Source organism: Anopheles maculipalpis, chromosome 3RL (genome assembly GCF_943734695.1).
Source record: "Anopheles maculipalpis chromosome 3RL, idAnoMacuDA_375_x, whole genome shotgun sequence".
Taxonomy (NCBI): domain Eukaryota; kingdom Metazoa; phylum Arthropoda; class Insecta; order Diptera; family Culicidae; genus Anopheles; species Anopheles maculipalpis.
This window is the reverse complement of record NC_064872.1, coordinates 33,451,540-33,476,202: the sequence shown is the minus strand read 5'-3', so window position 1 is coordinate 33,476,202 and position 24,663 is coordinate 33,451,540. Positions and strand designations below refer to the sequence as shown.

The 24,663-nt window shown below is 41.7% G+C and overlaps 3 protein-coding genes across 4 annotated transcripts in view; all 3 read right to left on the bottom strand.

The window, feature by feature from the left end:
- The window catches only part of LOC126565465 (translocon-associated protein subunit gamma), a 485,163-nt gene that overhangs the window by 252,312 nt on the left and 208,188 nt on the right, over window positions 1-24,663 (bottom strand). The gene's annotated exons all lie outside the window — the stretch shown is intronic.
- The window catches only part of LOC126564191 (striatin-4), a 353,049-nt gene that overhangs the window by 229,819 nt on the left and 98,567 nt on the right, over window positions 1-24,663 (bottom strand). The gene's annotated exons all lie outside the window — the stretch shown is intronic.
- On the bottom strand, window positions 6,012-9,035 carry LOC126564012 (dynein axonemal heavy chain 1). Its single transcript, XM_050220912.1, has 2 exons — window positions 8,889-9,035; window positions 6,012-8,834 (listed from the first exon to the last, which is right to left on the bottom strand). The coding sequence occupies exons 1-2, from the start codon at window positions 9,033-9,035 to the stop codon at window positions 6,012-6,014; spliced, it is 2,970 nt and encodes a 989-aa protein (XP_050076869.1).

Genomic DNA, 24,663 nt, shown 5'->3' with positions numbered 1-24,663 from the left:
GGGTGCCGGATGAAACAGACGATTCCATTTCTTCGGAATCGAAAATGGAATCACACGGGCCAGAATCTTATTTAGCCATGCTTTACTAACAATGCTAGAACAAGCTCAAGAAATGCAGATACGAGTTGTGGATGTGCACTTAATTCTTGGGTTATATTTACATGAAATGAACCAAATCTATAAAATAGTTTCAGTTTTATCCGACTAGACCAATTTTTTTCCTCCATTTTTTGGTTACACGTACATAAATAGAGAGAAAACAGTATGATTGGCTGAAAATCACTCCTGCTATTCCTGTTTCCTGCTATCAGATCTACGGTATAATTTCAACAAACAATAACATTTTGATCGTTAATATCCTATGGTAGAACAAAACATACATAGACACGTATCTGTTCCCTAACTTCCAAACAAACGTCAAAGTTAGGATCAAGTAGTACTAAGAACTGGTCCCACCGCCCGAAAACTTGCTCACAGCTGCTCCTTCCCATAACCCACCCTAAACCAGCCATCGCAACATGCAACAGGGGGTGTGTGTGTGTGTATGCGTGCTTGGCGCCTGTGAAACGAAACGAAAACCGGGCACGTGCTACACGATGCGCATACTTACGCCACGGCAATTAGAAAATTGAATCTTAAACACAGAGCTTGGGTGAGTTTCGAGTTTCGGGAGTCGTGTTGCGAAGCGAAGTTAAATACGAACTTAATTCCATTTTCATCCGCTGCTCCTTACTGGAGCAGAACACCACGCACCGTTGTATGTACAAAGCGTCCTGCCACGCTAATTGCCCATCCTGCGAGGGCTGTGGGAGCCCGTGTGTCCCAGGATGCATGTCCTGCGGTGGCCTCGTGTTTATGTTCGCCGGGTTGACGAGAAAAAGAGTTATTTCTTGCACAGCCACTTTCGCCCGGCCCGGCCGCCGCCTGTGGTCACGTTATGGATGGGAAATGGGGAGTTGCATCAGCAACTCATCCTGCAACTCCAGTAACCGACACCGTTCTCTTCCGATACCGTTTAAGCAGAGCACACGTACACACAGCACAAGCCGAACACGGCGTGGATAGGTTTGTCATGTTGGCGGTGTCGGCGGCCGAAGCAGGAAACTTTTCCTTTGATGGGTATTTAAAGTTTTTCCGTTTCTTTCTCTATCTCCTACCAGCACGGACCATCTTGATGGGGCTGGAACGATGTCTCGGGTCGAATCTGCTTCTTGGAAGTTGGCCGGAATCTTTTTTGCTTTCTTTTGCTACAGCTTCAGCACGTTTGTGACTACTACAACGGTACTTGTTGGAAAGTTCTTTTTTCGGAAAAACCACTCCACCGCTTCGGTACAATTTCCACAAGACACTAATTAGTGGGATCGAGTTTGTAAGAGAGACGTGTAATTGTATTACATTGTCCGTGTAACGCTGGTACCGAATGGGTGGGTGACACTTGCACTTGAGCCCAACTTTGCCACGATAAAAAGCCTCAATCGGGATTACGGTGTTGTGTATGGGCTGTGTGCTTGCACTCCAACATTTTCCCCGATGTTCAACAAAATATGTATTTTAATATTTGTACTTTTTGCAACCATAATTAGCACCGGTAGGGCCAGTGCAAAGGAATTTCAGCGAATGAAAATTTCAAGCAGGATTATTATTGACATTTCTTTTTGAACCAATTGGCGCCCACCATCATCATGAACCGGGTCTGACTGTGGAACACACTTGAACAACAACATTCCTCCCATCACCCGTTCCAGGATGATGTAGCACGGCCACAAGGAGGAGTGGGCTTTTCCCACCCATTTCGGTAGCGGCCGATGTTTTCGATGAGGGAAAATACCGTTTGACACCTTTCTTAGGCGGCAAATGGTGCTGCGTGCTGCCGGTGGCAATTGTGTAATTAATTTTCTCCGATTTTATGGGCTTTAATTAATATTCCCGTCACACCTATTGATTAATTTATTATAGCAATCGCAGCACAAGCAGCGGCTTCCTGGCTAGCTGGCTGGCTGGTGACGCAATTTCGACTCAATAGTTACATTTTCTACAATCGAAAGTAAATTCTTTGCCCTAAGGAGCTGCTAGCTGTATGTAACTTAAGAAATTAATTGTTAGTACACATTAGCAAAAAGAAAGCGTTTTATTAATGGACGGACTTTCCTACTTCTAGATCTTGTAGTGTTTGTTTCTCTTGTATTAACAAAACTTCGATCATGATTATTTGTTATTTTAACTATTATGTATATACTGATTCTTTCTTTAAAAATTCCGTTTTTGATTTGAATAATTAAATTAGTATTTTCCGTCTTCTTATTTTACTTTTACTAAAATGTATAGTATGTTTTACCATTGTAAATACAAATTTTAAATTCTACAAAACAGTTTTTTAAAGTATTATTCCTAAGTAAACCATTTTTGTTGTGGTTTATTTGTTGAATGCATATTTTTACCTTTTTGAATTACATGAGTTTTTTGGAGCATTTAATATTTTGGTATATTTCCAAAGGAAATTACTTTTAGAACTTTCTCTGCTAGTAACTTTTATTCGCAGGCAGATTCTAATATGTAAGCTGTTTTACTCATTTTCTTTTTTTTTGTTTCGCTTTGTTTGCCGGTTTCTTTCCTTCAATTGAAAAGATTTACTTTGCTTTACTACATTATAAACTTATTTCTTATTCTCATTTTTTCTGCTAATGTCTTCTTCTTGTACTATTTCTTTCCTCTCGCAAACTTATGGTTTTTTTTATTGTCTAGGCTCATTTAGTTGTTTTGTATTGTTAAATTATTTAATATTTTTATTTCCTTTTGTGGATTAGAAAAGTTTACACTATTTTTATTTTTTATTTGTCAATAATAATATTTTTAATAATTTTTATGTTAGTATTAATTTTGTTCACATCCTTGAATCATATTTGCCACAGTTTATTGTTGTGTTTGCACGCTTCAATTTTTGCATATCGATGAACATTTTACTAAACTCACCCTCAACGGAATCACTTGCACTGTCCCTGTTTATGAAATTTTCTTCAAATCACCTTTTTTGAAAAGGTTTTGAAAACTCACTTCTTCCAGCGCTACCGTTCGCGTCAAAGTCATTGAAAGGTTAGCGACAAATGTTTCTCCGTTATATTTATTAACATAATTAGCACCGAAGGTTCGCCGTTCAGCCTCTCCTGTTTGCTTCACGTGGGATTAAGAGCGCGCGGAGGCACGAAACCGGAGGTTCCATGTGAAAAGGAAGTTCGTCCGAGGAACTTATGGATATGTTGCTCCCGTTGTTCCGCTTGAACATTAATGGTGAGCTGTAAAATGGAACGAAACACGTCGGTGTTGCTTGCAGAACGAGAGAAGCAACTGACTGGTGGCTATCGGATGGCGTTCAATGATCCTTGGGAAAATCTTACCAGTCTTCTCCGATCGTACTCGCCGGAGTGCACGCGCGTTCGTTGGTGCCACTAGACTTCGAAGCCTGATGGGTAGAGCAGTAGATATTTAATAAGCCCCGTCGACTTGCGACGACTGCCACAGCTGTTGCGATTGTATAATTGTATAATTATCGTTACCCACCGTCCTAAGGTACGAAAAAGCTTTTGAGCACCGGTGCCCCAGGGCACACTGGGCACCGCATGTATGAGTGTATTTGTGGAGATTTTTCTTCAACCCACTTGGGAGCTCCTGGGCGCGTCAATTCCATGGGGCGCACCGGAACGAGTTTGAAAGTTTATTTGCATTCGCTCGCTTCATCGGCGCTCGATTGCGATGCGGGTTGCGTTCTATTGCCTTCGGACGGGTTTAATATTTAATAATACTGAGGACTTTTTTTTACCAAAGGGAGTCGCGCGATGGCTGAGCAGCATTAGAATGATTCCGTGCTTTTTACACCTTTTTTGGCTGCTGAAATATTTTGAAATCGCGTTGAACGTGACCTGAAACAAAGGTTGATGCATATTAAATTTTTGGTTGATGAAGGCAGCAAATTCGTGGAAACCATCACACAGTTTCTGAATATTTCGGAATGCTAGAATTATTTAAAGCAAAGCTGCTCAACATTAAAAACGCAACTAGCTTTAAGGCTTTAAATAGTGATTTTTTTTTCATGTAACGATTTTCACTTATTTTCCCTTTTCGCACGCAATTAAATGGTTAATGAAGTTGCAAAAGTGAATAAAAGCCAAGCGAACGACGGTCAGCAAACGTTACCCAATTGCCAGATAGATAAGGAGTCAATTCTAAATCGTTCTTTTGAAGCTCCCACAAGCAAAACCAGCGAAAAAAAAGTTTGGTATAAAAAAGCAAAACCGTTACGTAGCGAGAAAAAAACAACAATCCCTTTTTCGATTTTAACCCGAAAACCTTAATTAGTGGGTAACTAAAACGTGTTATGGCCCTTTAAAGGGGTTGTATGGTCCTTTTCATCGTGCGCAAAAATGGGTGCGAGAGTGGAAAAACGAAACTAAACTTTTTTCCACCCATCCATGTCCCCAACCTTTGCTGAAACAACATTTTGCTGCAGAAGTGGCGTTACACTAGAAATCCTTTAAAATCATCCAATAGCAAAAGTGAAAGAGAACCGAATTCATAAAAAGAGGACAAGAAAAAAAACACTTGTGAAAAGCCAACGACCGAAAAAAGGAAGCAAAATAACATTAAAATATAATGCAACATTCAGCAACCAGCGCAACCTCCCCGAAATGTGTTCGTCTCGTGCTTATTTCTCTATCTTTCTGTCTCTCTCTCTCTCTCTCTCTCTCTCTCTCTCTCTCTCTCTCTCTCTTTCTCTTCTTTCCACCCTCCCGGGCACAAGGCTCTCTAGGTGCCTTTCATTAAATATTTATGTTTAATTTTACATCCACGGGCGATAATAACAACAATAAAGGCACATAAAAGCAAACTCAGCCAAAATATAACTAGTCCAAGCCTTCGGTGTGCCTTGGAGAAGGTCCACCCCCTTCCCAGGCTTCACATTCACTTTTATCATCCGCTTATTTGTTGGGCTGGTGGCCGCTGGCAGTGTGGTGAAAAAAGAACTTTTTGCAAACACACGCTCGGGACGACGATCGTTCCGGGCAGGGCTGTGGTGCTCGATGAGTATCCCACGGAAATAACACACACACACGCGCGCGCGCCGTTACTTTCCCACTATCCGACGGGATTTGGTTGGTGATATTTATTTTGCAAATTCTTTTTTATTTCCATTTTTATCGGAACCATCACCCTGTTGGATTACGTTGGACTCCGAATGGGGATAATATTTACGAATGGTCAATGACACTGTTTCTTAGAGGGGAGAATGGCCGCTCGGCTACTAACTCGAACGAATTGAATAAGCTGTATCATTCAAGCAGTACTACAATTAATTATTAAACTTTGGTAGAATTGCTTCATGCAGTTTAAAAAAAAAGGGATTTTCTGAGAAATCTGTGTTTCCTTTCCGGGTTGGAGTTTTATTTGATGCGGTTTCAAAATGATTTTTACTAATGTTTCTATCGACAAATAAAATTGAAGATACATTATTTGTTACTGTCCTATTCCTTTTCCTTTTCTAGTCGCTGTCTATTTCCCAACTGACACGAGTTTCTTTAGTCAAGGACCTTGGTAAGTTACGCCCAATTCTCTAGTCAGTTTAACTCACAAGGTCCTCGGCTTGCTGAAAAGAATTACCTGGCACTTTAACGATGATTCAAGGTGTTCTTCTCGAGGAATCAAGGATGCAACAAGTCCAAAGTGCATCATCGTAGTTGCAACTCGGTTAAAGGCTAGTGAAAGTCGGAATCGTGTGAATGTTTTACCACCAACTATCTTTCTTTAAGCAAAATAAAGGTTTCACTCTTCTATTGTGGCATATTTAATAAAATTGCAAAAGATTTACACTCTGGTTGCGATGCATAAAAGACATCAGGTACAGTAAATCGGTTCTTGGAAAATCCTAGCTGAGATGAAACATTAATCCATCATTGATTTGTATTGCTGAACGATTTATTTTAAACACAAACCAAGCATTAAAAATTCAAAATCCACCGTATTCATATTTCCGTACGCTTCTGGCGTCGTTCTGCTCGTGCCCGTCTAAAATTCTCTTCTATCTGCCTGATACGTTCCTCTTCCGCCCAGCGTGCCTCTTGCTCCAGCCGCTGCTGCTCCGCCTTCACCACAACACGCCGAACCGTCTCGAGATGATCCCGGAACCCGTGTTCCAAAAACACATCGAACCCAACGTCCACCGACAGCTTACCCTTGACGCCGATTTCCTTTGCCAGCTGGCCCCAGTGAATGGCTTCCAGGTAGGGACACTTTAGCAGCTCCATAATGTCCAAGTTTGGTCGGAAAGATTCCACAACCAAGATGAAATGCTCAACAACGGCCAGCAGCTGTGGCTGGTCACAGAAGAGCGGTAGCAAATCCTTCAGACCGTCGTGCGTCTGCTGTAATCCTCTGCGTACACCCTCCAGGTCAACACTGGCCAACGGGTTACCGATCCAGGTTTCTTCCAGCTTTAAATAGTCGGCCGCCACCGTCCACAGTTCCCGGTAGGCTTTGAAATTGGTCCGTAGTTCGTATAAATTATTCAAGCTAATCGGTGCCATCTCGAACAGCTCCTGGCGTCGGTTCATGATGTGACCCTGCTCGATCAGCTCTTGCAGCGCCTTCCAGAGGCGCCGTACCTCGACCGACATCTCCGACACCTTCGACACATCGTACAGCGTGGTAAACTTGGAGATGTACGCATTGATGTCCTCGATGCTTGCGGTAAAGGCGGCTTCGTCGGCAAACTGTTGCTTCCGGAACCGGTCCACCTCGGACTCGTGAAATTCCTTCACCGAAACCAACTGCTTCAGCACCAACCGTGGGTAGGCAAGCGCGTTCCATTTCTGCTGAAAGTCTGCATCCGGCAGATTGTGCAGAAAGCCATCCAATATTTCGTACTCGTACAGTATGCTCCGCATACGATCTTCCAACCGGCCCACAAGCTCCGGAACGTCCTCCATGTACGCACGGATGTCGTAGATGTGCTCGATTGAGACGGGCTTTTCACACATCCGCTCGTTGATGGTGTTGTAGCATCCTATCACGTCCGCCGTCTTGAGACACAACTTTTCCGTAAGCATCTTCAGCAGTGCGGCCGTCAATTCGAGCCGCTTGCGGATCAAAGCTTCCCGCAGGGGTTGGACATTGATCCAGTACGGGCCTATTACGATATAAAGCGGAACGGTGTGTTCCAAATTTTCTCTCATACGAATCTGATGTGCAATGTCCTCTTTAATTTCGGACGATGTTTTGTCCGCGCTTTTGATGTGTTCGATGAATTCTTTTACGTTGGTAAAGAACAGCTCTCTGTAGGCGGTGTATCGTGCAGCGTAGGCCTTTAGCGGAAGCAATGATTTTTGATAATACTCCAGCAATGCTTCCCGCCGGCTCACGATTATCGGATCAAGGAGTCCCACAGAGGAAAGGAAGAGATTTTCTGCAAATATAAGAGACTGCAGGAAGGAAGGTTCGACTGTGTGTATGAAGTGGCACTCCGTTAGAATGCCATCCATAAGCTGTCGTAGTGTAGCGGGAAACGTATCCGGATCGGTAGAATAGTATGGCGTTTCTTGACCCATCTCGAGCGTGAGATAAAACACGGCCGGACGTTTCGGTTCGAACGGACTGTCGATAAGGTTACCATCCCAGGTGTAGTGGGCCTCGTCCTCTATCGACAGTATGGCGCTGCAATCGTTCACGAGATAATGAACGTATGCAGTGGTTGAGTCAAGCAGAAGATCTCTCAGCGCATCTTGCATACGGTACAGCACCTGTTCAACGAGACGCTTCAGCTTCATTACGGAGTAGATATTCCACCTCGTTACCTTGATATTGAAGTTCCCATCACCGATGCGCGATAGCAACCGATGCAAATGCATGGTCGAACGCTCGATCCAGCTATTCTGCAGGTACTTCATCGTTTTGCTCGTTTGAATTAGATTCGCCTTCTCGTATTCTTCCAGCGGAATAGGTTTCTCGTTCGCCACGATAAACAGTGGTAGCTTTCGCACCATCTCACACTCTTGATTTACAAAGCGCAGCGCATGGAACACGTTCCGATCACAGAGCAAAGTGGTGCGCCTGAAACAGTCGAGCAGATAAGCGATGTTTGCAGAACCGTCTGCCATAGGAAGAGCGGTGTGTTTCATCGAGTCCAGACAGCCAACGGTGGGCTGTTTGATTGCCATCGTGCTGTCCTGGTTGAGATGTTTTCCAACGGCCAAGGCTATGTGGTAGCTTTCGTAGAGGTTCTTAAATATAGTGTACACCTCCTGACTAGTGCGTCGCAGAACGCTTTGCTCGAGAGTACGACCCGGAGCAAAGCATCCACCACTGGAAAGGTGCTTACAGAGGAATCGGAAACGAATGGCATTTTCGGCCATTTTGCGGGCTCTTTGTGCAGCGACAATGCGATCCGCAAACTTGTATGGATCTTCGAAGGGTAAGTAGAGCTGATGGCGTGGAATTCGGTGAGATGTGGACGTATCGTTTTGTCTTACTTCCCAATAGTTCGAAGTTGGCTCGTGATTAAGCACATGCACTCGCTGCCAGACGGTGAAGGGTGGCAAAATTGCCAGAGCCTCCATTTTTCTCCAGTCGTCCAATGCTTCCGGATCAAATGTATCATACTCCCAATCGTCAAACATCTCTAGCGGCAGGAAATGGTCGTTAGAGTTAAGATCGGTTTGTTCGGCGTTTGGAGTACAAAATGAAGAATTGTAAATGCTTTTCTCTTGTAATATTGCTTCCAGTTCATTTGCATTAGCTACACGTTGCACGGTATAGTCCAATATGAATTGGTATTTATTGCATTTTGGTGCCTGCAAAAAGGAAGTAACATAATTACATGCTCGAGTAAAAGTGATTACACTTACTCTAGAAATAGGGTTAGCCAATTTGTTAGAAGAATACAGCAATAGTTCTTTGTTCACTTCAGGCTTCTTATCGGGCAGGGAAATGCGCCACGGCATGTGCATTAGCTCTGGTTGAGGACTGATTCGCGACGTCTTCCGACGCATCATGAGTGTTGGTTGATGTGGCTTTCAGCCCCGTTGAATGATCGACTACTGATATTGCTGTTGACTTTCTCAGAATAATGGCTACTTGGACGAGCGAGCCTAGAAAGTTGCAGTGTAATTGAATTGTCATTCCTCACTACGAAAGAACGGTTCGAATTAGATTTGAACCCCATTTACGCCGTTTGAAGACCGGGACCGCTTTCACCTCTACCAATGGACCACCTTCAGTTATCTTTAAGTGTATCAAATCAAGATTTAATTCTAGTATTTAGTAATTCATTGCATATTCCAATTTAAAAATAAAACCTCAAACAGTGGCTGCTTATTGTTTTATATCTCCTAGCGTTATTTATCGACAAACATTCGTTCGAATCAAACAATGCAAATCGAATCTCTCGACACCACCCGATACACCACAAATTGGATTAGTTTCTTGTAAAGTATATAGCGATAGACGCTTCTTATCGTCTTCTTCATCGAATGCACACAATACTAATGCTGCCCTTCGGACAAGAAAGTTAAAAACACAAAATCAACACTTTAGAATCAAGAAAAACGAACAGACCTGCTTTAAATTCAACCAATCTTTTGATTAAATTAGTGTGTAGCCTGAACATTATCTTTGCTCAACCTTCGGGTGTGTGCGTTCCTTTAAGGGTGGACCACCCGAATACGGAAGAACAAACCGTTTGTTCTCATTTTCACCCACATCAAACGATTGGCCTACGGAGCATCCGACGAAAGGGGAACGTGGCGCAGAGGAAGGAATATTTATTCTATTTCTTTTGAGTTGGTTTTTGCGGTTGTGTGCTTTGGGTTTTCTTTAAAGTCGAAATTTCCTTTTTTTCCTTTCTTCCGGCCCGGCTCGCTTACGCTCTGGGCGATCGCTTTTCGCTGGCCTCCCAAACATGCCTCAACAATGCCAATCAAAAGATGTCCATTTGTGGCGAAACATTTTATGTTTTTCTTGGTGGTTGTGTGTGTGTGGGTTCGTGTGGCCCATGTAAGGGGCTCGCTTGCGTTTGTTGCGCCTGTTGGGAGAAAACTGTCAGCGGCTAGAAAGGACGGGCCAAAGATAAACGGATCTGTGCAAAGAATCTTCTTGTGTTTGTTGTGGCGATTTTTCTTTATCCCTTTTTTTGTTGTTAGCGGACAGCGGCCCAAGTTCCGGTGTTCCGTTTACGTGGTTCGTGCTACAGGCACAAACTTTCCAACCGCAAAAATGGTCCATTTTGTGTTGATTTTTTCTTCCTTTAAGTGTGTCTTGTGTTTTTTTTTGTAGTTGCTTTACTTCGAGGTTGTTCTAATCTTTGTTGGGAGTGTGTTTTTTGTGTCGTTGTATCCTTTGCTTTATAAATTCCTTTCGGCTAGAAAGAGCACCGGGACTGGCTTTGCCGGTTTGTCGGTTAAACCGGTCGGTATGATTTCTTGACAATGGGTACGCTTTATCCGATTAGTATCCGAAATAAGCAAAGGAAGAGACAACAATATAGAAATGAATCTTGTGAAGTAACGCGCTAGGAGCACAGCGTAGAGAGTTGCAGAGACAAAAAAGCATCCTTGGCGTACCGAGTGAATAATGTGTTGAGTAACCATACCGGTAAAACAGATCAGAATAGGTTCTAATTAAACTTCTTGTAAAGAAAAAAAAAGCTCAACTCAATCATGTAGTTAATTAAACAGCACTTAAGCTTAAACTGTTGCCAGCTTGTAGTTGATTGAATTGATTAATTGTCTCGTTTCTCTTTAACTTTTGTTCGACGTAATACTGTTGGACTTTAATTCTTTTTAATTTTGGTTTCATTTTTGCGAGCTTTTATCTTTTTCTTCTACACTTTTCATTATTTTATACCTAAAAAATTCAAATTACATAACATTACTCTTCTTAATAAGCATTTAAAGACAAAAAATAGGAGAACACAAAACACAGTCTGCACAAAGCTCATCTCACCTTCATATTCTGCCTCTTAGAATCTGTCGGGTGTTTGATGTGTTTTAGCAAATCCCACTTGATGTGTGTTGCTTGTCGCAAAGCTCTTTTGCTTCAACTTTTCCCATTCATTTAGCACCGCATCAAAAGAGATGCTTCCCAACCGAGCGCCGGAAATCTGGCCCATTTCCGCTCGATAGAATATCTCTGCGTAAACCTTTCCGTAAACCTGTTCCCCCTATGCCGATCCTTTTTGGAAAGATAAACCGGACTTTACGTATGTAGCATGTAGGAAGTTTTCTGTCCTACTACACTGCGTAGTGGGAGCCTTGAGCTGAATTTCGCAAAGAAACTGTTGTGGAAACCTGAAACGGTCGTCGGTTTTGTAGACGGAACGAAACAAATCGTCAAGAATTGTAAAAGGTATCAGCCCTGATGATGGGAAACCGAATCGATCGACAAAACTTCGGCCGACTTTTCTCGTCTGCAGTCTTACAGTCACACATACACGCAGTGTGGCAGAGATTTTCGATTTGGAAGTTGGAAAATTTAGTTTTATTAACTTTTCTCATATCATTCATATCGATTATGAGGTTTCCCGGGAGAGTCGCCCCGTACCAGAAAGCACACCATTTCGCTACGCTTCTTGGAAGGCATTCCATGGCGGTCGTCTGTTGGCCATCTTCGTCGCTTCATCTTTTCTCATCTTTCAGGTGAGATGAGCTTTTTGCGTGTTTTCCTCCCCCCCGAGATAGCAAACGTCGCCACAAAAGCTCTGGCTCAACATTTTAGAAGAGATTTAGATTTTTCCTCAAGAAAACCAAACGTCTGGGCAATGCATGGCGTCATTGGACGGTGACGGAAAAGGGGCATCGTTCTATTGTCAGCCGAAACCCAGATTGAACGATTTACAAAGGACGGGCGCGCGCGTTTGTATCCTCCACCATTAGTGTGCTTCTGGCTTCCGGTTTCGATCCGGTCTTCCGTAACTCCTTTGTATCGGTTCAACAATGGTTGGCGCAACGGCAAACGGAAAGTTTGGTAGCTTTTGAAAAGCCAGGTTGGAAAGTTTTTACCGATAACAAACTGGTTCGTAGTAGGCTTCAGCACGACAAGAAACTGATTCCACAAAAAAAATCCTGCAAAACAGACAGAGAATATCAGGGCACCTAGAATAATAATGCTTCAATTAGCGTCGTTCATGCAAACCTGTAAGTGTAAGCAGTTTTCACAAAGAATATCAATCATTCCGGTGTGGCGTGTGGTAAAGGGAAATGGAAATAAGTAAAGGATTCCGGTACAAGACACTTCAATCTAACGCCGTACGGCACGGTGTACGCAAAGCCGTGACACGTGTGCAGGATTTTTTACTTTTTCGCGTACACATTCCGATCCACAAAATGGTGCGTGTTTCCGTTCCGTTTGGGACGCTTAGGTGGCTCCTTTTGTGATGATTTGCAAACGTTCTTCGTTTGCGCGGGGGGGAACCACTTTAGACCGTCAAAATGTCAAATTGTGTTTATCTTTGCCATTTGTATTGAAACTCTATCGAAGCGAAGTCATCGCAATTTCGATTCCGTGCCGTCGCTGTGGAACGATTGGTGGAACAATTATGTTTGACGAATGTAACGCAAAGGAGTGGAACGATTGTGTGTCATGATACATTTTTGATTGGAGCAATTGAATGGAACACGGGGGGTTTTGAAAATTTGTTTTCAGGAAAGCATGTGTATGTTGTATACAATGGTATGTAAATGTATATACATTTTGCACAGTTAGATTTCAACGAAAAAGTTTTTTTTTGTCAAAAATAATTAATACAGAAGAAATTTGTTGTAATGTGAAGTTGTTTATTAAATTATGTTTAGTTGTTAACCGGGTATGTCCGGGATAAGGCAAAGAATAAGGAGGAAATGTTTCATCACTTACTTAGATACTTTGAGAAACTACGGTAAGATTTTGAGAGTGTCTGCTGGCAACTAGTATACGACTGCCAAGTCACTTTTACTCAATATTCTAATTTAACTATCGCTTGATAACTATCCTCTGTTCTCCATGTAAGGGGCGGCTGGTTGTACTTCTGTCCTGGCATCCTACTCTAAGAAAAGATCGACCTGGCCATATTTACGCGACTTGCTTAAGCAGACCAAGAACAAGAAGCAGAAGAAATCAAAGAGATTTCTCGTAGTTTTTCAGATTTTAATTATTGCGCTTCATTGGAAAATGTAGCTTAGTTGTGAGCATAATTATTGTTAGGATTGGTTAAGGACTCATTTAAAAAATGGTTCAGTAAAAAGGGTGATCTTCATCATGTACAATGGGAGATTCATGCATGGCTTGGCTCATATCATATTAAAATTTTATGCCTAAGAAATGAAACTCAACAGTTTTAGAATATGTCTTTAACTTTGGACCACCTTCGTTGCATGAAGTTGCCCAAATCGAACTGTTTCTGCATCCTTGGTAACGCAAACTGCTCCTCGAAATATTTGATTTCATTTGTATGATACAAGTTTAGTGGGCGAGTTCTGCTGCTTGTGTAAAAAGTTTTTATTTATTTATTTATTTATTTACAATTGATTATAACCCGACGCCAACGCTGTCAAACTCAATGTGCCAAAACTGGACTGGAGTTGAGAACACTGTACTTTGAACAACGCCTGCCTCCCTTTTACGGCAGTGTTGGAATCGCCCTCGAGTGCTGTTGCACAGTCATCGGATCACCCGTGGCACTACAAGAAATACACTTAAAACATAGACAACACAACATTTAACAAAAAAGGAATTGGGGAATACGGATAAGGATTGAAAGGATACTAGGGATGTGGAATCATAGGACAAGACCGTTGTCTCTGGCGAATCGGTAAATGATCCTCATGTAGGGGAGGTCACTGGTAGCCAACACTTCTCTAATTTCAGTACCCGGTCGTCTGCCGATATTCTCGACTGCGCTCATCAAGGAGGGTCTTGCGGTTTCAAATTCCACGCAGGACCACAGAAGGTGATCCACATCGTGGAATCCGTTACCGCAGCCACATACTTTTGTCTGAGCCAGAGTTTTACGCTGTAGATGAGCAATCAACGCAAAATATTTCGACATCAGTCGAGACATCATTCGTATGAATGCCCGGTCTACAGAGAGCCCATCGAACCAAGGCCGCAGGGACACTTGCGGAGAGATCGAGAAAAGAAAACGCCCGAGTTCATCCGCCTTCCACATGCTCTGCCAGCGAGACAGGAAAAGTTGCTTTGGGAACGAAGGAACCCCTGGGCCGAGATCGGTCGGTCGTAAAATGCGCCTTCTTGGACGCCTGTTTTGGCCAGTGAGTCAGCCTTCTCATTGCCGAGAATTCCACAATGAGAAGGGACCCAAATTAGCGAGATCCTAAACGCGTTATCGAACATTGAGCCAAGTAGTTCAATGATTTTTATGGTGAGGAAGTCCTGACTCTTAACAGCCTTCGGAGATCTCAGAGCTTCAATACTACCGGAACTACCGTCTGGCGAAGATCATTCGGTATGGTCTTAATTTCTTAATGCCTGTGGAGCGCTAGGATGCACTTGTAGGGCAACAAAATCTTCGTAGATCTCTAAGATTTTGTTTATAGAACCTGTCTCTAGAAAAGCTTCAAAATTTTCTATTATTAAGGGATGTAATAAGTTATTACGTTTTAATACAAAAAATGAACCACAAGGCAGATTAGTTGCTCTAGATGTAACTTGTAACATAAAATGTTTCTCACTTTTTTTCATTTAATATTATGATTTATGACGGTACAATGCCGTATTGTCAACATCGCTTGTGATCAATTGAAGAACAATTTTGATCATTTCCTGCTTTTTATTTTCCTTATCTCGGGCATAATCGGTTGAAATGTTTCGAACTGATGAGGCCTTTTTTGGAGGATTTTAGACACAGCTTAACAATAATAATATTGTTATTGTATTGCTCCACATACAAACATTAGTTGACTGTAACCACAAAAGTCTAAAAACAACACAACAAACATTCGAAAGCATTTCCACGTAGGTCAGCCACCAAATCTAATACACTGCCATTCAACCGAGTATAACCGGGAAAAGGCACTTTACTAGAAGTAAATGCTTTGAAACTGATATAATTAAATCACCTAAACATTCAAATCAAGGTACTAAAAAAATAAAAACATTTAAAACAATTTAAAATCTCTCTAATTTGTTTTTGCAGAAAGACAGCTTATTTAGGATTCTTATAATATTATTTTTAATTTTAGATAAAAATAAAAAAATAATGGAAGGAAATTCAAATTTGTGAAATTGTCTTCCAATATCGAACAAAAGAGTAGAAAGGCTCTTATTTTCTATCGTCTCAATACTTTCCCCGATACCATTTGCAAACTTTTTCCAATGTGTCGAACGAAAAACCAATAAAGCTTTCCAATTTTCCCATAAAGGACAACAAAAATAAAGTACAAAAAAAAAAAAAACAACAGCCAATGCAAGCTTGTGTCAATAGAAATGGATGACTTTCGTCGGCGCTCTTATTTACTTTCACATTTGCATACACAGTCTTGTGCGGCTAGATCAACATCTTCGGCTACCGATCGGAAGTCAGTACAAACAGCAAAAGTCACCCCGAAATGTGGACTCCTAACGGGCGGGGTGGCCTGGTGGCGTTTTGCGTGTGCCGTACGAGTTGAGGTATTACTTTGTATTTCTTCCACGAAATCCACCGAAACCGATCGATATTGGCTTCCGGTTATTGCTGCATGACTGGCAGTGATGTAAATTCGTCCATCACCGCACGTACGGGTTTCGGTTCGTCTCATCAGCATACGGTGCTGCCCGGTGCACATCACACACACACACACAGGTGCTCGAGAAAGGTGGGAGTTTGAGATGTTTGTGTTGCTTGGGCAGCACTTACCGTTTCCCTGTATCATGTTTTTGGCCCAGAAGATTCACCCAAATGCACACACACACACACATGTGCACAACGAGTTGCATTCGAACGAAAACGAAATGCAAATCGCGTCGAACGACTGCACCCGGACTGTTCTGATGGAGTGGTGTTTCTTATCGATTCGACTCGTTGGTCAACTCCGGTGGATGTTCCGCCTGGCATGGGAGATTCGTTATGATGGTTGGTTGCATCAAAACAACGAATCTCGTTTTGGGTGGCACTCGGGAACTACATCACGAAATCGAACACAATAAGCTTCGTTACAGCGTACGAACCATTCGGTGTCCTGCTGCAGAAGGACCCCTTTGCTGCTGAAAGTGCATCGGGTGGATTTTTAATTGAATAATGGTGAGGAAGGATAATTGTATCCTGCCCTGGAACGTCCTGCTACGATTGGAACCGGTGAGATGGTTGGAGTATTGTTGCTGGGCTTGATAAAACATGACCGTTTTTGACGATGGGAGATGGGTTGATATTCGATACGTTAGAGTTGCACGGAATTTATTCCATTCTTGTACGAAATGGGCGTATGCACACAAGTGTAATATCTTGTTGAAATTTTAGAAATTCTTATCGGGGTGGATTTTGGAAATTAATTAAACATACGAGCTGCAGACAGCATTGGTCTTACTTAATCCATCAAATTTGCCAAGGGTGAGAGCTCGATTTCGTTCAAAGTAGTCAACTGCTACACCGAAAGTGTACTTTTCCCAGGATGTTGTTCATTTTACTTTTTCAAATCTCAATTAAGGAAAAGTAAAAAAGTATGAGTTGTTACTCTCCAAAACATTGTTTAGCTACCTACAAAAGTTTGAATCTGAAGAGATATCAGATTATTTTCTTATAGTACCTTCGTCATGAATTTTTTGTAAACCGGAATTTTTAATTTCTGATACGAGTAAGAGAATCGATTTTGATGAGAATGGATAAGACATTGATGAATCCGCTGTTTGCATTCATTAATCATCCTTGGTGGTCCGGTGTGAGAGGCGACAGCGGTACCGATCTTCACAGAACCGGGGCTAACATTCCATCCGGATCGTGTCCAACTACGTGATATCAGGAAGTTTAGAAAGCCAAAATTATTTGTTCGAAGAATTCCACTATCGACTGATCGACAGTTGTAATTTGCGCGAATCCATTTAATAGGTGCCTGTGTGGTTGAAGAGTCCTTAATGGTTGAAAATAACGATCCTGCCTTCCATCTATACAAGCAGGAAGCATGAAAATTGATTTACATTGTTGAGACAAAAATTGCTAGTGCAAATACGTATGAAGAAGGTTTATTTAAGAATTGCGATTTATTGAAGAAAAATTATTTATTCACGAATGTTTGTTCAAATCATAGAAAAATATAATCTTTACACAATTGTAAATCCGGAAACCTTTGTATAGATCGAAACGGCGATCAGAACTACATGCTAGAATTTGACGACGATCATTTTATAAGCGACTTACTGGAAGGCTTGTAGACGTACTTTACTGAAGTTCGGATGCATTTCTTATTCATACCGTTTGGAAGCAAACAAGATCAAAACTAATAGAATTGGATATTTTATTAGCAACCCTTCCCAATCACTAGCTCTTTGTTTTTGATAGTCAGGATCTACTTAGGGCATTGCATTGAATTGCTTTTTTAATGTTTTAGTGCATTTATTTGTCTAGGTTGATGTCTATCTGTTAGTAGTACAAAAATACATTTAAGAGCGAAATGGAATATTGTTTGCTAAATGTGTTTCTTACGTTCATCGATTGATCCACCCTTTATACTTCATCCCCTAAACATCGTTACCAGAAACATCCTTCCCCAACAGGTAACTTGAGTCCTCACATTACCTCATGTTGGAAATATTTATAGCAGAATATAACAATGCAAGCAAAATCCCATTCGTATTGTACCACAACTCGCAATCTCTCAATTTAGCTGCTGATACGGTAAACCCGCTAAGGGTAAAAGATCGGAATTCCACGTCTCTAACTCAGCAGGAAGCGGAAACAACGGATTCCGGGATACACAGGGGAAAAATCGGTGATATCTTCCCGGTATGTTTGTGAAGGTATACCTGCACATGAGTGTGTATGTTTTTGTTTTGCTTCTTGCTTCCATATCTCTCCACTTTCCGGTGGTGTTTTCGTACTTCCGTTTCCAACAAATGGTAAACAAACATTTGGAATGTCCCACTCACCATGCTCATGCTTCTGTGTCCTACCGGAGAAAAAAAACTTCTCCATTACCGTTGAAGGAATGTTTTCCCAGTAAAACTCACCGAGCCCAAGCATACCATGGCAAGCGATGCAAAGCGAGTGGTTAGAAGTAAAATTCATATGAAATTATAAATAAGTCATTAAAATAACATTACTTCTGTGTCCTCTGTAACGAAATCAATGGCGTTCCGAACATCTGTAGATTGTTGTTGGCAAAACCAGGCAAAGTTTGAGCTATGGAGCAGAAAGAAAAAGGAAACAACCATTCTTTTTTGCCTCCCGGAATTGTCTCATCCTGGATATTTCGCAAATGACACCGCGGCACACAACGGCTGACGAAGCGTACGATAGTCGCTTGAGGCACAGTTTACCGAAATTCTCATGTTGCGTTAGCGAATTTGCGTCGTTCTCCAACAAACCTTGCCCATATCTTGTCGTTCATCTTCCATCGCTTTTTCTTCAGAAATACGGTCGCGAGTCTTCATAAAGCTTCATCTTCTCGAAGACACCTGGCAAGATGCCCCTGGGACGTTCGAACACGAGACCTAGGCATATCGCAAAATCGTGTGTATTTTTTTTTTGCGTTCTAGCTTGAAGCGGGTACATCTGATACTGGCTGTTGTTGAAATTTACTTTCGCTCTTCATGTCACCGGCACGGAACGTGCCTTGCTACGGAGGAAAAATATTATTAAATATGCTGCTGTTTTTCCTGGAGTTTGCCTTATTTCATGACGATGAGCGGTGGTAAATGACCAGAATTCTCTTTTGACCTTATTTTTGTGTTATTTCCTCTCTCTCTGTAATCAATTCAATCAAGGTTTGTTCAGAAATGGCAAGTACAGATGAAATCGACGCGAAACTAATTTCTATGTTTTGGTTCCAGCTAGTCACTAATAAAGCAATTTTCTTGTAATAATAACATTGCGTAGAATTTGTTTATTTTATTTCTTTTCAATTGAACGGTTTTTGGACGGATAGTTGAGTACCAAAAGCCTGTTGGGGAAAACAGACACCAATATTAACTGTGTTATAAAAATGCATTGATTATGTTATCTCAACCAGTTGTATCAACAGCATAACTTTAAGATTTGTTTAAATATTGTGAACCTATTTTATCATAATTAGTTCGTCTTAACGTACATTTCTAAATGTTTTTGATGCCAGATAAACAACTTTACTATGCTTTTTACTTTAATTATTCCATATAATAAGAATGAAATGCCTTAAATATAAAATTAATTGTTTCAGTCATCACACATGGTGCTGATTGAATCGTCATACTTAACAATAATTGCAAACATTTTTAAAAATATTTCTTGCCTTATTTGTTGCCTACCTTTAGGCGTCTTCTTTCAAGCAATGAGTAACCAAATTTTACAAAGTAAAAATAAATATTAATAAATATATATAGCTTATAAAATTAAATTAAAAAGCAGATAAATGTTTAAATAGTTAATTAATTATTTTGACTTCATCATTGTAAGCACTATCATCATCATTCGATTCTAATACACCCAATGTCCAACTGTAATAAACATTCCAACAAATCTTATTCATAATATGAAAAGGTACATTTATTAGTTTAGATCAGCAAAGATAAAAGAGTGTTTAGCATGACAATTTTTTTTACAGTTAGTCCTGTCCGATGGAATGGGCGACAACGTTGCAGGTTTTCACAATACAGGATCGGAATTCCATTCAAATCCATCCATCGTGATGAGCATTAGTTTATCTGAACGTGGGACATCAATAAGTCTGGTAAGCCATTCGATGGCTGGCGTGAACTATAAGGTCATCAAGCCAAGAAGAAGAATTATTGATGTTTATTTACATTTAGTTGTTTCTCTGCACTTTTCTTCACTGGAAGTTTGTTCATGTGTGTTTTTCTGACTTAATTTTATTTTATTCACAAGTTTGTTATGAAAGCTAACAAAACGAAGTTATTCGTAAACGACCATTGCTGCCCGTAAAATATTGTTTTCATTTTGTAAATGCAATAGAAAGACCTGTGCAAACAATAAAATAATACCTCATAAAAAAGAACCATCAGCTAGCTCCCAAACATGTATCCATCTTTCAAAGCAATCACATACGGACCGTGCTTCTTACCGCTTGGAAGAACAAATCCGAGGTCACTCGGCTGCTTCCACCATGCTTTGACCGTATTTTGAAACGTAAATGTGTATTAGCACGCCACTTCAACGGATTCATCGTCACTGTCACCGGGTATCCTGAAGCAAGCTAACAAACAGCTCCTTTACACTTGACACATGTCGGACGTACCACGTGAATAGTTATGCTCCCCGTGTTCTTACGAAAGCTTTCTTTTGGCGCAGGATATCTAAAGGGCTAAAAGACAGCGTTAGATCTCTTTCAGTTGGAGCCTTGTGATGAGTAACCGGGAATGCGGTTTGCCCGAGTGTCACGCTGATGCTTCTTCCTCTCCCGAGTGCTGTCATTTAGTGCAGAAGAAAAGCTTCACCGAAGGGTGGCTCATCCGTTTGTCGTCCCTTGCTCGGTGTATGGCGTAAGAATGTAACTACCTAATTTCGTACCGTACGGCTCTGGCCGTACTTCCATTACGGATCCATCGAGGGGTGTTGGGAGACCTCGCACATACATCCAAAGTTGGCTAATTCTTAGCCAACTGCTTGCCACGGTTAATACATTGTCTACCCACGCGACCAACGGGGCCAATGAACATGTCAGTTGAAATGGAAACCTGGTGCACCTGGTCGTCTGGTGCAAGGCTTTTCTTGGAACGCTTAGAGCATCAGTCGACTAGATTTTACGAGTTTTTGTGTGTGTGTCTACCATCCGTTTTCGCTTGTTACACCTGTACGGTACCCACGGAGAACAGCCGATCCTAGACGAGGTAGTAAAAGGGAATGAACAAAAAAAAAAAAAAAAAAGGCACAAGACACATGAGTGCGGTCACAGAAGTGCAACATAAATAAGCGACTCGAAGGATGCCGCTAATCTATGCTCATTTTCGAGGACGTATTTTATTCACGCGCTTTCGTGATCATCCTAAAAGCGTGGCCACGGACGCGCCACATTAAACGATGGACGTGTGTAGGTTATGCTCCCCTTTCTTTACCTCGGATCTTCGGTTCCTCGGTCCACCCTTTTTATTCCATTCGTACGCCATACTTTGATGGTGTCATAAAAAGCTGGCACAAAGCGTGAATATATCATTTGATGTACTTTTTTTTTTGGTGTGGTGTGGTGCATGTAGGATGTGCCGTGTAATGTGGAAAGGGATGGGAAAAGGGAGGGAAAGCGGTATTCGCTGACATTCCACTGGTAGGTTGGTTTAGCGACCCAAATAATGTCTGCTGCCTGCCGGTGTGTGACACTCTGAGAGAGAGACAAACATTGGGAGTGAACGGGCATTTCGGAATATAAACAATTTCGTGTGTGGCACTGTGCACGATGATGATAATGATGATGAGGATGATGGGCTGTAAAAAAATGGGAAAAAGTAGGTTGGGGTTTGCAGTAGAAAAGAGACAGTACTAAGCAACAAACACACGGTAGTAAACGGTAGCTGGTGTGTGCAGAATGTAATGGCGCACACATTGGGCGTAAATAAAGCACACTAGGACTCGCACTCGGTGGTGAAGCAGTAGTTGAAACATATTAGTTCGGGAATGGACTTTTGTTACGTTCGCTTCTATTATTACTATCCCTGTACCGGGAAGGATTGGGCGTGTTGCAAATTGGAATGAGGTTGTTTTGGGGGTTTGTTTGGTTGCAGCTGCTGCTCTTGTGGCTAATAATGAAGTAGCTTCAATGCAGTGATTCTCGAAGTATTATTTTTCAACTAAATATGGTTCATTCGAAGAACCTTCATATTTTACAGTATTTTTTAGATCAATTCTACCCAACTTAAATTTCAAGAAATGATGCTAACATTTTGTCCAGCCCTGTAACCGAACTAATGGCAGCTGCCCCAGTAACAAAGACACGTGAGCGTTACAGTTTCTTTTATTATTCATTATTATAATGAGCCAGCGAGCGGAGAATGTAACATTTTGATGATACAACAATACCCTTTTATCATTCAGTTACAACCCAACCCCACCTAAACCAAAACACGGGATCCAGGCGGTCCATTCTTTCTGGAGCATCATTTTCCTCTCCCTCTCCATTGATCCCCAGTGAAGAGAAACACACTCACATCGACACACACACACACGCACACATTAGTCTACTCCCTCCGGGGTGCTTTCCTTGGCATCGTAAACATTGTTTGCATAAAAACCCCATCCTCGTGGTTCCATTTTAAAAATGGCCCGTAACGTTTCTACGCCACTGTTCGGCGCTGCCAGCTTGCGTTTCTGGCCGAACGAATGACGCTTTTAAGAAAGATTTATTTTCCACCTTTTACCACCTGCGCAGCTGGACAGAAACTGGAGCTGCTGAGAGAGAGAGAGAGGTGTTTGAGGAATTTTGACTTGAATCGGATGTTGTTTTTATGTGTGTCTGTGTGCGAACAAGGGTATTGTCCTCGTATCCGTCCAATTTGATGGCACCCTTTGCCGATGCAGCGTTGCGTCACAGTCAGCATAAGAATAAGATGGTTCAGACAGAAGCAGAGACAGCCAGACAGACGCGTGAAGCTCGGTAGTAACACCACTGTGCGATGTTGAATTATGAAAACTTGAATGCATAATCCTGAGACAGACTGCTGTAGAAGGAAATGTTTCATGCGTTTTCTTTCATTCCGAAAAAGGCGGCGTTTGGCAAAGCGATCGCAGATAATGCACCAAAGGTAGTTGCTTTTGTTTGACCCGTTTGCTGCTTGCTTCTAATAATTCTCTTTTCATTGAGTGATTCACAGTTTGGCTGGTTTTTTTCTTCTCTCCTGTCATTCAACGCAATGCGAATGGGTTTAATGTTGGGATGGAAATGGAGAAAAGATTGACATGGCACGCCTTTTTAACAATTGTGCAAAACTTTGGATAGGGTGTCTTTTGGTTTAATGCGATAATCTTTGTGCTTTTTGGATCATGATTTTGTGTCAATTTTCTAACATTGTTACTACAGTTTTAATGAAAACAATACATAATAAATTATTTTGAGTTGAAGTTTTAAGAAAGCATCGATGAAATTTGTAGAAAACTTCACAAAACTGTCAAAACTTCCTCGCATTCAACTGTATCATTTAAGGATTAATCCAGCATTGCCCTTTGTGGGGATGCTTTGTTCATTACAATAAACCAGTCGAGTGTTTGCCTGCAGCTTACGACCGGTATCGGTAGCAGTGAAAAGTGAGGACACTTTTTGTGCGCTTTGTTTAGCTTCCAACGAGGCGAATGCTTTAAACTGTGCCCGTGTGTTGAACGTGCTTGTAAGTCACGTACGATTTTTATTATTACGTTGCCTTTGTTGCTCGGTTGTGTTTCGGAACAGTTTTCATTACGTATTTACAGCTACTATAGAGCTACTGTGGAGCTTTGTTGGAAATTACGAGTTCATTTGATCATTTGTAATATCAGGCAATTTGGGATATCAAACGAATGGAAAAACGAAACAGATTTTCAAAACAAAAAATCAAAATAACTGGCTCATTTGGGGTTTGTATTTAGTTACATCAAAGCTTGCAATCTTTGTAAGGAAATTGGTTCAAACTGTTAGAAATTACAGGGCATTCGGGATAATTTTGACAGTGACCTACGGAGAAAGAAAAAAAATTTTATGGCAAAGTTAATCATCAGGGAATATTTTTTTTGTTTTAGAAATAGTAGCTTACCATATATTTTAATAATTATATTCAAAATATCCGCCCTCGACTTCTATTACGTCCTCCACCCGTCTCCGGAACCGGGAACAAGCCCTGGAGACAGTTTCGCGGGGTAGGGCCACGAAAACGGACCTCATTTTCGCCATCAGCTCCGCCTTGGTGTTACTGGAGGTTCTGTTGGTGTCCCGTTCAACCGCGCCCCACACGAAATAATCCAATGGATTAAGATCCGGAGAGCTGGGAGGCCACACATTTGGCGCGGTGAAGTCGTTGAAATTGGTCGCCAGTCACTTTATCGTTTTGGAGGCTGTATGGCACGGAGCGAAATCCACTCTCGTGATCCAAGGCTTTACGACGGTGTCCAGCATGGAAATGTACCCGTCCGCGTTCAGCCTCAGTCCCTGCTCGAAAAAGTGGGGCGGCATCACGTCCCCTTCCGATGACACGCAGGAAAACACCATCACCGTCTGGGGGAACTTGGTTTGCGGCACCCGTGGCACGTCCGCCGGGCAGTAAGCCAGCCACCGGTTGTTCTGGGTGTTAACCGTGTCGGCGGTTGTTGCGTCCGGCGCGGATCATCATGATGCATGTGATCCGCTTCCACAATGTAATCTTTTTTGGCATTTTTTTTATCACGGGATGTTTTCGCTGCTTGTTTCGTACACTTTTAGCTGTCAAATAACGTATTGTTTGTTTTCCTATGCCAATTCCATCACAAGTTATAAACAAAAATGTAACTGTCAAAATTATCCCGACCGCCCAACGAATATCTTTACTGGAAATAAATTTGAAGCAATACAATTT

Coding starts and splice junctions, on each gene's coding strand:
- LOC126564012 (XM_050220912.1), bottom strand. CDS start 9,035: ATGATGCGTCGGAAGACGTCGCGAATCAGTCCTCAACCAGAGCTAATG. Junction 8,835..8,888: donor TGGCTAACCCTATTTCTAGA/GTAAGTGTAATC, acceptor TCCTTTTTGCAG/GCACCAAAATGCAATAAATA.